The sequence below is a fragment of the Mytilus californianus genome, unplaced genomic scaffold (genome assembly GCF_021869535.1).
Source record: "Mytilus californianus isolate M0D057914Y unplaced genomic scaffold, xbMytCali1.0.p SCAF_6, whole genome shotgun sequence".
Classification (NCBI taxonomy): Eukaryota; Metazoa; Mollusca; class Bivalvia; order Mytilida; family Mytilidae; genus Mytilus; species Mytilus californianus.
In genome coordinates, this window is record NW_026262712.1 from 96,572,322 (window position 1) to 96,585,735 (window position 13,414).

The 13,414-nt window shown below is 31.9% G+C and overlaps 1 protein-coding gene across 4 annotated transcripts in view; it reads right to left on the reverse strand.

The window, feature by feature from the left end:
• The window catches only part of LOC127704681 (uncharacterized), a 55,896-nt gene that overhangs the window by 28,712 nt on the left and 13,770 nt on the right, over positions 1 to 13,414 (reverse strand). For 3 of the 4 annotated variants that reach the window (XM_052208816.1, XM_052208817.1, XM_052208815.1), the window contains exons 2-5: positions 9,354 to 9,406; positions 6,860 to 7,174; positions 4,976 to 5,338; positions 2,397 to 2,483 (exon numbers count right to left, since the gene is read on the reverse strand). In XM_052208816.1, the coding sequence (XP_052064776.1) occupies positions 2,397 to 2,483; positions 4,976 to 5,338; positions 6,860 to 7,174; positions 9,354 to 9,406 (818 nt within the window). Of the gene's footprint in view, positions 1 to 2,396; positions 2,484 to 4,975; positions 5,339 to 6,859; positions 7,175 to 7,307; positions 7,345 to 9,353; positions 9,407 to 13,414 lie in introns of those variants that run through there. The other variant, XM_052208818.1, reaches the window with a different exon arrangement.

Here is a 13,414-nt window from a genome sequence, read left to right on the forward strand (position 1 = left end):
AAAAACGTAGAGTATCAAAACACCCGTTGAAATATACCATGCAAATCCTTCCTAGCCAGCCTAGACTAAAACTGATTTCATGATTATAATTATCATAATTCTGGTCGGAGAATAGAAAATTCAGTTATACTGTATATACCAATGCCTTCACTAAATAAAAGTCAGATTAGACAAAAAATGTAAAAACAAAACACATTTTATCTACTTAAGAAAAAAATTGAACTTTAGAAGGCTTGTATTAGACGTGTTAGTAAGGGGATTTAAATACTGCTATCATAGTGTTAAGTAACAATATCTAGACAAGACTTATTTAAGTGTCGCATTTCTCAAAATTCATTGCATTGCGAGGTATCCATGCGGAGTAAAGTTAACCTCTGTGGTGTGTTTGGTACAATATAACGAACAGTTAACATCGATTGTAAGACGTGCATGGGCCTTTCATAGATATTTACATATGCATTTGATTTTGTTTAATTTGTTTGATTTAGGAATAAAAACAAACTTAAATTTGTCCTTCCATAAATTCAGCACACAATTCACAATCTTGATTCAATTCGTGTCATGGATGTCTCCACAAGGATCCTACAATCCTATTTGGTATTTCTCCACAACAGCCGAAAAATGCATGTTGCTAAAAAAAAGGAAATGTATCTTTCCCGTGCCACACTCCATTTCTTCATTCAGAGACCCCTTTGAAAGTATAACACAACTTTCAACAGTATTTCAGTTATATCTTTGTGTTCAGTTCACTTGGTTGAGGAAACCGCAAAACAAAGAAAAAACACCGACCCTTCACAGAAACACTTTGCCGGAATCGTGCCTGAATGTGGTAGTTCTTTAAAACTAAATTTGATAACCTCCTTTGTACGAAAACATTACTGATAAAAGTTAATAGAAAAAAAAAGTCAAGGACAATGTAAAATGATGATAAATTATTCAAACATATTAACGGGTTTTTAATGTATGGTTCTTTTTTCAAAATTACATTTGATTGCAAGAGTGACATTTCTGAATAAAAAGAAAATAGAGATAGTAAAATGAACAGGAAAAAACAATATATTTCCCATCGAAGATTAAAAACCTATCAATTCGGATATTGGAACCTGATTTTGCAGAAATGGTACTTCTAAAATTCCTCTTTCAGATTTATTATACACGACACCACAGACAAGCCGAACTGACAGATGACAACGTTTCTGAAATATGAACAAACAAGAAAACATGGTTAAAATGCATATTGATTGAGGAATTATGATGGAAGTCGTCACCAAGACGACCATTCCTTTTCTAATTTGTTAAACTGCATGATATTCGTTTAAAAGGTGTAAAATGTCCGTCTTTGACCTGATAACCAATTCCAAATATAGATATGAAAATTATATTGGGTTCAATGGAAAATATTTACTGAGGGGATGTAAATACCTTCTAATCCATATGGGAATGAATAGTTTGTTTGTGATTTAATTGAATTGACCGGCCAACAAAGAAAATAAAAAGCTATTATTCCATTCTGTAGTTTTATTTGTTTTTTTTTTTGATAGAATTTAAAGCTATTATCTATTCTAGAAACATTTCGTACACTTATAAAATAACATGTGGTATGGTTGTCATTGAGAAAACTACGCACAAGAGACTAAATGACGTAGATGTTTGTTTTAGGTCATCGTATGGCTTTTAAAAATGACCCATACCTAGCAATCTATTAAATTCCACGAAATGAAAAGCACATTTTAAATAAATATCAAATACACAAATATATTAAAATATTTTTTATTGAAACCTTCAATTAAAATATCGAACTAGGATGTGATTTTATTGCATATATTTTTTGATTTATGAATTTTGATCTTTTGAGGATTTTCTTGTAGCCGTTCAAAATCGTGTTGTAATCAAATAGTAAGAAAAGCGGGAACAACGATCTTAATATTTGTCGATCACTACTATAAACAAAACAATATTATGATTTTGATAATGCTAATATAAATATATGTAGATCCCGATCTTCCTTTTGGCTAGATCCTCCTCTGCTTATTATGAAATATAATGATATTATTTGAATGTTAACTAATCATCTCATCAGTATCAAACATACCCACATATGTAACTATAATGAATAATTATATGGGCTTCTTAGGATGATTCCAACGATAGCCTGTAATAGTTTTCGTACCTAACATCAGCGCTAGAAATTATATTGACTCTTCTTACACGTCTAATAAAATGACGATTTTAATTTCATTGTAGTCTAGTCATTAATTGTATGTAAAAAAACATAATTATGTTTAAAACTTTCCGAGCAATTTGATCTCAAGTACGATACAATGAAACTCTGTCTTGATGTCAAATATATGTAAAATGATAAGTAACTTTTATACAACTTTGTAAGTAATATTTACCTGTACTATTTTCATTGGCTAAGAAAGACATGTCATCTAATTTAGGCTTAACTATTACAGTTGTGCGTGTTTTCATATCTACCAAATCTGGAAATTTATACATATTATATGTATTGACTGCAGAAAGCAACCAACTAGCATACTTAATAGAATTTGAATCGTTCGACATTGCCAGCGAAGCTGGAAAATGTTAAAAAATGTAATGATTTGTTCAACGATACTGATAAAATAAAATGATATATACGAATAAGATAAAAAATAAATACTGTCGTATCAAATTGCCTTCGTCGGTGTAAATCGTTTTTCCAAAGAAAATGATATATATCCAGTCTCGCCTTATGGCGTTTTCTTTTTTGTTTTCTGGATTGGTATTTTCAAAATGAATTTACCAGTTCATAACATAAGAAAAACAGTATTGCATTTTGTATATCTTGAGGCATATATATATATATATATATATATATAAAACGAGACTTTGCGGTGATTTTTACAACATGTTTTATATGGTAAATTGTCCATTCATTATGTAGCAACATTTTAGCTTCAGCTGTAAATCTCAAAGTTGATAGATTAATTCATGGTTTGTGTTTTCTATTCCTGTTTCCTTGATAAAGGGTTTCTACTGATAAAGAAACAATGCGGTATCGGGTTTTAATGGAAAGTTGAATTAGTGTGTCCCATTTGGTTTGTTCGAAATCAAGATTTGGTTGACCGTTGTGTAATAATTATGTCATTTATGATCAAATATGAACATTTGTTATTTATACAACTTTGTACTTTTTTCCCCGAATTCAACTTTTATCTGGATGTTTAATTGTTTTGAGCAAAAAAAAGTATCAGATTGGTTCTTTACGAGCATACCACTCGGTACGCTTGAGGCAACCGTTTGCTCGTGCGAAATACTTAGAACTATAAAATACATACAGTTAGTATCTTAAAGGGGCATTGGATACGAATAAGACAAACAAATAAAATATGATTTTTTGGGTTACAACCATTCACAAAAGCGGCACAAAAAATAATATTTCGCTTTTATCAGTTAGTTTGGTTCAATTCCGTCAAAATAAGCAAATAAAAAAAATCCCATCGCTGATGTATTATTGACTTGCAAGGCCTCATTTGAATCCATATTCATTCAACCTTTAATTTTGACCTTAGAGGAGATCGGTTGCGCATGTATTCATAAGGTGGTTCATTCATTAAAAAAATTAAAATGTCAGCATTAAAAATCGAAAAAAGGGAGATACAAGGAAAACCCATTTCGTGTACTGATCCGGCCGACAAAATCATTCTTAAGACTATTAGATACATATATTGCAACCTATAACATGAAATCAAACAGAACTATACATGTCGTCTTTTACTTTTGCACGTACTTGCCTGTCTACATGTATTTATATTTATATTGTTATCAAGTTATAAGACCGTCGGCAGGTTATATCGATGGATACTTAGATGTCGTAAAGTCTAAAAATACGCACGAAAATAACAATTCAATTCATTATTACTTGTTCCTTTCGGAATTTTGTAATTGGAATATATGGTTTAGTATGCTGAAAAACAAATTTGAGAATTTGGGTCAAATCGGTGAACATGAATTTAACAATTAATGCTCTTTTTTTTTTAAATCTTTGTAATATTCCTAGTTAAACAAAAACATTATTCTAATACTTAAAAGGATTTAATTTAAAACAAGGATACGGTTCTAAGTCTAAATTAAATTTTTAAGAATTTTAACGAGTGGTAAAGGACAAAAGACGGCTTAATACATGTCTTTCATCAACGTGCAATTCTTGGGAGAGTTTCAAGACTTACAAAAAAAAACATTGTAACAAATAAAATAAAAATAAATTGGATTAAAATTATCAAAATTTGTATTCATCATTATATCATCTAGGTACACGTCATGAAATCAATTTAAATTTTCCTGTTTAATCTGATACCTTGTCATTACAACAACCTTTCATATTGTTGATATATTGTCTGGATTGGATTTCATTTTTGTTTTTGCTGACAAAATATTTTCATGTTCCAAGTGAAGAACCTCGTAACTAGTTGTCGTATGCAATAACTGAATACTCTCCTCGTTATTTGAGAAAATCTACTTAATTAATTATACGACTGCACGTGCTGTAGCTCTATTTATATTTATATTTATGTTTGTATCTGGTCATATGACTGTCAACAGTCTTCGGAGATCACCTCGATGGTTAATCAGATGGCGTCGTGTCTGAATACGTACGAAATGCTGATACATTGTAACAAGTCCATACATTGTTTTTGTTTCTTTTGGACATTTTGTAATTTTGGTATACGTTTTAGTATATTATAACTCAAATATAAGAATTTGGGTCAAAAGATGAACATGAAATGGACAGCTTACGTCCCTATAAAAGCACAAATATAACAGAAAGGACGATCCTCGCCATTCTCTTATTGTCCTTTATATTTTCTTAATTTTACAGAGCATGCATTTCATCTCTTTACGCTAAAATCAAAGCGTAAACCATCGGATAAATGAAGTTTTCGATGTGAAAGATATAAGCATCTAGGAAAAGGATCTCCATAATAATTCTTACCACTGCCGTTGAAAAACAGTGTTGCATGCTTTGAAAATTTTGATGATTTTCCAGAGTCCTTAAATATCATTTCACATGAGTAATACGTAGGAGTACGGTCATCGGTAAGATTAAAGGTGCGTGTAAAGGAGTTTACTGAACAGCTGCAGGTAACATCTTCACGACACTGCCCATTAAAATGATAACACTTGTGTGACGCTACGTTGTATCTAACACTATCAACTGATCGATTGTCTATCAGAAACTCTGCAATATATCGGTCAGGCTCTATACATGAAAAACAAACCAATTGTACTGCGCTATATATCCCTGATATTTTCACAGTTTTGCCTTTGATTTGCATATCTGTGCTATCAATTATACCTAAAACAAAATTAATACTTTAGTCAACGGTGTAACTTGATGTAGCATTGAAAATAACTTTGAAGTTCGTCTATTTGGAGCTCTTTTTTCTGAGCGGTTAACTATACTTTTATGAAGATTGCTACATGTACCTATGGAATCAAGAAATGAAACTGCTTTTGCTATTCTGCATACGTTTGGTAATAAATCTCCTAAAGTGATATACATCACCGGCTTTTAAGTTTGTGGGTACAGCTACATCCAGAAATCGCGTCGGAGTCATGAAATGTATTATTTTCATTTTATAATTAATAACAGTATATACAGTTTGGCGAAATCGGTATCTTATATTTACTGTAATTAACAAATAGATAATAATAAATCAATTCTCCTAATATATTTGTTAATGCACAAACTTTAGACACCTTAATTTCCTTTATCGAAATTGCGTAACACCAGCTCACTTAAGGAATCTGTAAAGAAATGTTATTAAAAGCGCCATGATTAATGTCAATATCGCATTTTGGAAAATTATTTTAATATATCAGTTACAACTGGGTGTGGTTTTGTATTTGAACACCCTAGTCATCAATTGGAAACGGCTGTCCTGAAAGGGAATGTCTACCTTTTTGACGGAAGAAGTCAAGAAAAACAGTTTGCTTTATCCTTGAGGTGAAGGAAATCTGAAAGTGGTTAGATGTACTAATATAGAAAACAAAATTACAATTTGTTTTCTCTATACAACTGCTAATTCACCTTTCCTCGCACGTTTGATAAGTACATGTTAATCCAGGTAGTTTTTAATTTTCATAAGGAGAACATCACCCTGAGGGAGAACACTTCCAGTTTTCACTTTAAACAAAGAAGACGTTATTTCGTAACCAAACAACAATCTGATACATTTGAAGTTTTTGGTCACGCACCAGTTGATGATTGGTATTCAAACACTTTGTAAAAGGAACTATTATCAGATTACTTGTTTTGGAATGGATTGACAGTCATATTAACTGCAAAAAACCTAGAGGTGTGTCGGGCTTTTATCAATACCTTAAAATATACCATTATAGATAAACAGACACCTGTGCCTTTTAAAGCATGTTCTTTCTGTTTGTTATCTTTTGCGATGTGTGTAGAATAGATGGTTTATAAATTAAACTGATATATATACATATATAAGGTGAATGTTGTTTCGATTCTACAAGATCAAAGAAGATGTGCTTTAAAGGTCGTCCGCCTCATTTGTCGAATAGTGTTATTTTCTTTAAGGGATTCCTAATACGGCCTTCTAATAATACGAAAAAATTGAATTCAAAATAAATAAAGAAGATGTGGTATGATTCATAACTCCCTACAAGAGACCAATAAGGTAGACGTGACCAACTATAAGTCATCGTACGGCTTTCACCTGTTTATCTGCTAAAGCTGTAACGAGTTACTTTTGTTGTCTGTTATTTATAATGGATGTGTGTGTGAGTTGCTTTAAATACAGATAAATATATAGTAATTAGCAATATACTGAAATAAATGTTGCCTTTTCAATACCTTTCGACTTTGAAACTTCCGTTGTATACATCGAACGTCCTTGCCTGCATGTCCAAGTTCCATTAATTGTATAAGCGTCAGTCGTTAATATTGTAAGTACAGCAGTATACCTGGATATGTTTACATGTGAAGTTAGGCCATCAAGTGAATAGGTACAATTGTAAGCTGAACCATTTAAACTACAAACAACTTGTTCGTTGTTGAATTTATCAAGAAATGACACTGATTTTGATGAATCATTTAATCTACAGATAAGATGTAGAGCATCATCGTCAATTTGCCATGTCAGACAAGGTTGGCTGTTGTATGTCAATCCTAAAATATTATAAATGTATGTATGAAATGCAGGTTTTTTGGAGATTGAGTCTTATCTTTAAAAAAAAGTTTTTAAATAAAATGTTTATTAAGAAAAAAACAAAATTTTCAGAGCAAATTATACGACCCTTACCTTAGCCCCGATCTACATTTCATTTCTTGAATAAACCTGTGAATTAATAAACATAGTCTAGTTTTGACCATCGTGTAAACTCCATTTGGAATTTTACAAACATAAATTTTCGAAAATACCCGAGGTACGGTTCAAATTTACTTCTTTCTATGTAATCAATAAAAGTAAATAAGGAGGTCAGGTTAATGATCTTCTTTTACCCTCAAACCAGCACAATGATTCATGTTAGTTGTTTCTTTGAATTGTTTTTGACTAAAGCAACCTTCAGAACAAATTGAAAACAAATCTACCACGATTACAATTGTTTCCCTGCCCAGCATTTGCCAAATTACTATGCAAATTGGAAATGTTAGTATACCTCAATAATATAGCAACCTGACATAAAAAATAATCATGACATCGAAACAGCAACTCTATTCACCAAATATTCATACATTCATTTTTATATAATTATATGTCAAATGTATGGCTCTTCTTCCTACTAAAATTAGAAGGGGAAATAATTTATCATATATTTTATTTAATTTTACTTTGAATGCGTCACACAAACTATTATATATATGAGATATGATTGTTGGAAACAAATATAACTAATTTACCGAACTCCAAGGTAAATTCAAAAAGAGAAAGTCCATAAAAACTGAATAAATCAATCAACAAAACGAGTAAAAAGCAACTGCCGTATCCTGACTTGAGTACACGCATTTTTGGAGACAATGGTGTTAAACCTGGTTTTATAGCTAGCTAAACCTCTTACTTGTATGACAATGGTTATATTGCCTAAATTGTTTGAGCAACCCAAACAGACATAATAAGTAAATGTGACAATAATGTAGAGTCAGTTCAATGTTGAAGTGATTTTGACCAATTATGATCAAATAGAGAAAACCTATTTAAAAGCATATATTGTATTTAGCAAAACCTTTTAGAATTTTCGGTCCTCGATTTTCTTCAACTTTATTTGGCCTTTTTTAATCTTTTTGACTCGAGCGTCAGCGATGAGGCTTTTGAAGTCAAAACACGCGTCTGGCGTAATGATATTGATTTAGGTACCTGACGAGTTTGTATTATAAAACTAAAAGTGAATTCTCAAAACTGGAAGAAGCTGATGAGTTCCAAATTTTCAAAGAAAGAACTGCAAACTATTAATTTTTTTTAATGAAGGCTTTCTATGTAATTTAAATTTTTATGCATATCTGTATAAATTATGTATCAACATCTGAGATGAAAAGACATTCAATTGTTCTGTGCACTTAGTCTATTAGTTTTTAATTGTTATTTGTTTTGGAAATAAGTACTTACACGATGGGTCAAGCCATTCCCAACTGGTTTTTATCATTTGTTCTTATGTTGTGATGTAACCCCAATGTCCAGTGTTAGTGGGAGAGTTGAACACTCACAACATGTTAAACCTTCATACATTCTTTATGTGCCTATATCAAGCCAGGAACCTGTAGTCTCGTGGTTAATGTAAATTGAAGCCTGTCATATTTGTTTTCTTACATTATTGCAGTAAAGTATAAATCAGGTCGTTTTTTTTCTGTTTTAACCTTTTTTACATTTTGTCGAACCGGAGCTTTTTACAAGTTACTATGGGGCTTTGCTCATTTCTAAAAGCCGGACTTGTAATTGATCACGTATTTGTAATTTGAATATGGACAATGTCTTACCAAAGAGTTTTCTGTGATGCTGGTACATATGATATACTATTGAGTTTGTCTGTATAGGTTTTAATGGTCATTCATATTAACTTTCCTTAATTTGCTAAGTTTACTCTTAGTAGGTGTAATCATTATTATCAAGTAAACCTTTGAAATGGTAAGAATTTCATGTGAACAAATTCATTTATATATATTTACAATTTGTCTTTGTACGTGTAAGGGTATTTTGTCTGTTCCTCTGTTTTTGATATGTTTCAGTAGGATACTGTTTGAGTTATGTTTTATTTAATATTTTAGATTTTAATTTCCATTTTGTATTTTGTGTTTCGTTTTGTTTATTTTTTTGTTTTTTTGTTTTGTATATGCTTGTTTATAGAAATCTTACCTACTAAGCTGTATAACACGAAACACACACATTGTACACCAATCATACATGACCTGTAAATAAAATCATGTTTTAGGTTATACAAGCCAACTAGATATCGAAGTAGAAACAAATGAAAATAATAGAATTGTACATTCTTTTATGAAGTTTTTTGTTTCCATCTGATCGAGATCAAAATTGGGAGGGTTGATATCTTACAAAACTAGCATAACCCCGGCGAATGTGCATGTGCATTTTAAAAATGTAAAACATTGAAAGCTATTGACGTTAGCTGTATTTGAATTTTGTTACTAAATGGGGAATCAGTATTGATTGCAGATTTTTAGAAGTCTCCTTTTCATGTAAGTTAGCTTTTTTACTTGCGGCAATGTAGAGGTTGACATATTGTATGAAAACCTGTCCGATATTCAAGACTGTATGTTGACCCCGAGATATCATTAATTTATTGTTGTGGTATTGTTGCTTAACTGATATATATCTAACCTCGCCTTTGTTCGAAGTATTCCCAGTTTTAAATGTGAAAATAAAACCCAACAAATGATCGCAACATAGACACTAATATATCTCCCATGGTTTGGTATCTATAAAGGCAATTATTTGACGTTCATCATAGCATCATGATTTACATCTCAAAACATTTTGATCCGGTGGTAGTGTTTGAAGAAATAGTCGTAAAAATGGTAGCCAGTCGACCATCCGGGAAGGTTGAGAAAAAAATAATGGACGTACATTATGTTCGTATATCTCATTAGTATTTTACGACCTTCAGCCTTAAGATAGTTTGAGATGCACGTCAAATGATTGCCTTTTTTGTAAACTACCAGAACCGTAATTGATACATTTTATAAGACCTATGCATCAAACAAACATCTTTAGACCAGAGGTGGTAGCGTGTGAAGGAATAGTCGTAAACATGGCCGGCAATCTTTATGAACTTTGAGAAAAAATATTGAAAAAAATTGAACTGCCTCATCCCATTAATTGAATTTCATCACGCATTTACTTGTAACTACTTATCTGTAAAACCTAAGAGGTTCATCTCGAAATATTTTTGAGATAGAGTTGGTAACATAATTTGACAGATGGACAGACAGAAAGAGGGATGGACAGATATATAGAAGTGTAGTATCGGAAGGTATTAAGTCAAACCATCTTAGGAAGAATTACCGGAAGTACCCACAATCCCCCTCTTTGGACGAATGGATACTACGAAGCAGACGCTCAAGTTACCACAGAGGGCCATCCAAAAGCATCAATCAGTACGGATATGTACTAAACCACAGAGATTCAGACGCGACAATTATAGCATTGGCGCTGCAAGCAGCCTTTGGTAAAATCTTTAACCAGAAAGGTCCATTTTCTGACCAAATTAAAAATGGAAGGGACCACAACAGCAGTCGACATTTGATATTGGAGAACCCTGAAACGTCACTAATTTCCAGTGTTTGGCTACTCTTAGTTTTTCTGTGGAAGTAATTAACGAGTTTTGTGGGTTCAATAGGGTTCAGTTTGTACTTCGGGGCAGTGTTTCAGTCACGTAGTTGTTTTTTATCCAGGTATCACTTTTAAAACGGTTCGAAATTCGTAGAGCCCTTGTAGGGAGAGGTGTGAAACCCGTGTGACTGATCCTTGGTCTTGGAATTTAGCAGCCGATAATATTGTTACGATTTAGTAATCGTATGATTAAATTAATGGATCTCGTGTTGTCCGTAATTTATCGTAGTAATTTTATGAATCAGCTGTTTTATTTACGCTCTTACATCGCGGTTTTTACGATGGAATTTCAACTCGTACAGAATATTTACGGTTGGTTGGCAGGTACGTTTATGAACGTTGATGTGGGAATGTGTTTTCCTTTGTAACTTACTTATTTTCTTAATGTAATAACTTGTGTTTTAGCCGTAATCATCTAAATCCCAACAGTGCCATAATCTATTTACTCGAGCAGCCATATTAGCTGTGTATTGGCGGTTTATTACACGAGATTTCTTGTTTACATAATAAACGTTTTGATTGGTGGATCTACTGACCAAAAAATTATAAATAGACGGTTGATAAAACGAACTAGAGATCTAATCTCATTGTCTGCAAGAGAAGTCACAAATAAGCTAGTCATTATATTTTTATATTTAGTCAACCTTTTAAAATGTCTAAGCCACAGTCAACCTTAAGTCTTGTACGCAGGTTTTAAATGTTTAAAGAAAAACTAAACCTTCTACACATGGCTATTGATTGTTTTGCATAAGTCAACCTTCAACCTACGGGAAAGTCCCGTCAACCGTCGTTCCACTTAGTAAACCTTCTATCGTTATGATAATATGACAGAGTTTTTTTTTTAAATCTACCTTCATTTTAACAGAAAGAAATAAGATAAGTGAATATTTTATTAAATCAATCCATATAAGTATTTTATACTATCGGTAACGGAAAGTTGAAAAGTTCAACCTTCTACCAAATCAACCTACGGGAAGCAATCAACCTTCTTGTAATTTTAAGTCAATCTTCCTGAACTCTAAATTAGATAATAACGGCATGTTGTATATAAATATAAATGTATAGTTTGTGATGAATTGTAAATATTTAATTAATAGATGCTACATAAAGTACATCTGAAAGTTATACCTGACTTAGTTATTAATTCAACTTTATACCAACTCAAAGGATCCACGCAAATTATGTTCGATCAAGACTCTTATTCTAATTAATCTTATCCACTCGGTTTAAGGGGCGAAATCGTTACACTGGTGTCAGAAGTGGGATTCTTATAAACTTTGAATTTGGTGGTTGAAATTTTAATTTTAAAATTATATTGAAGAAGCTTTAGTATATTTGATTGATGTCAAACTGTTTCACTAAATTTTTATAAAATCTTAATTGAATTAGATAATTAACATTTTTATTGCATAATGGAGGATTCTGGAGAAGTAATTATAGCTATTAATCATTCTTTCCAAGAGGAAAATGATGGGGAAATAACCATTCCTTTAGATGAACAGAAGGTTGATAGTGTTGACTATGCAAGGCAGACAATAAGCCATGACAAAGAACAATATTTATTTGTTTATGAATTAAAAAACCTTTAAAGTTTATTCCATGACCAATTAGGGGAGATAACTAATGATTTCTCTAATTGCCAAAAAGAAGTTATCTGTGCTGTAAATCAGATAAAAAAGATTTTGAAGATGAAATTTCTTCTATTACGGGTCGTATAAGTCAATTTGAAGATGATGTACCTGAAAACAAGAAAAACATCACTACCATTTATAAAACGATGGAACAAAATAAAGATTTAGTTAATCTTACTAATCACATGAGTGACATTGTAAACACTGAAAACATATCAAAAGTGATATCAGGTTTTGGGCAAGCAGATACTGGTGCAAATAATCAGACAAATCAAAATACAGAAAAACAACAACAAAACACAGATAATATTTATTTATTTAATAAAGACAAAATGTGTAATATAAATCAAAATTATACCGTACTGGATAGACCTCTAGTTCTAAGATTGACCAATTCCCATACCCATTCACCCAAGTCTAGTAATGTAACCATGAAGCCACAGTTGTATGAGGGAGATGAAGATTTAAATGAATATTTAGCTCAATTTGAAATTTTAGCTGATATAAATGGTTGGAATTATGCAACCAAGTCATTATATTTGGCTGGTAATTTAAAAGGTGGAGCAAGAGCTCCGTTAAATGAACTAGATAAAGAGTCTAGGAAAGATTATGATAGTTTGGTTAAAGTTTTGGACAAAAGATATGGTTCAGCTGAAAAATCAGATTTATTTAGGGCAAAACTCCAGACCTGAATGAGATGGAAAGAAGAAAGTTTACCAGAGTTGGCTCAGTCATTTAAGAAATTGACTAGGGAAGCTTATCCAAGTGCCCCATCCTCAATAACTAGTGTATTAGCACTAGAGCATTTTATTGATGCTTTACCAGATGCTGAGCTGAGACTAAGACTTAGGGAATCTAACCCCAAATCTATACATGAAGCAGAAACACTAGCTGTAAGGCTAGAGACATTAAAATTAGCAGAAAGAGAAAAAGGGC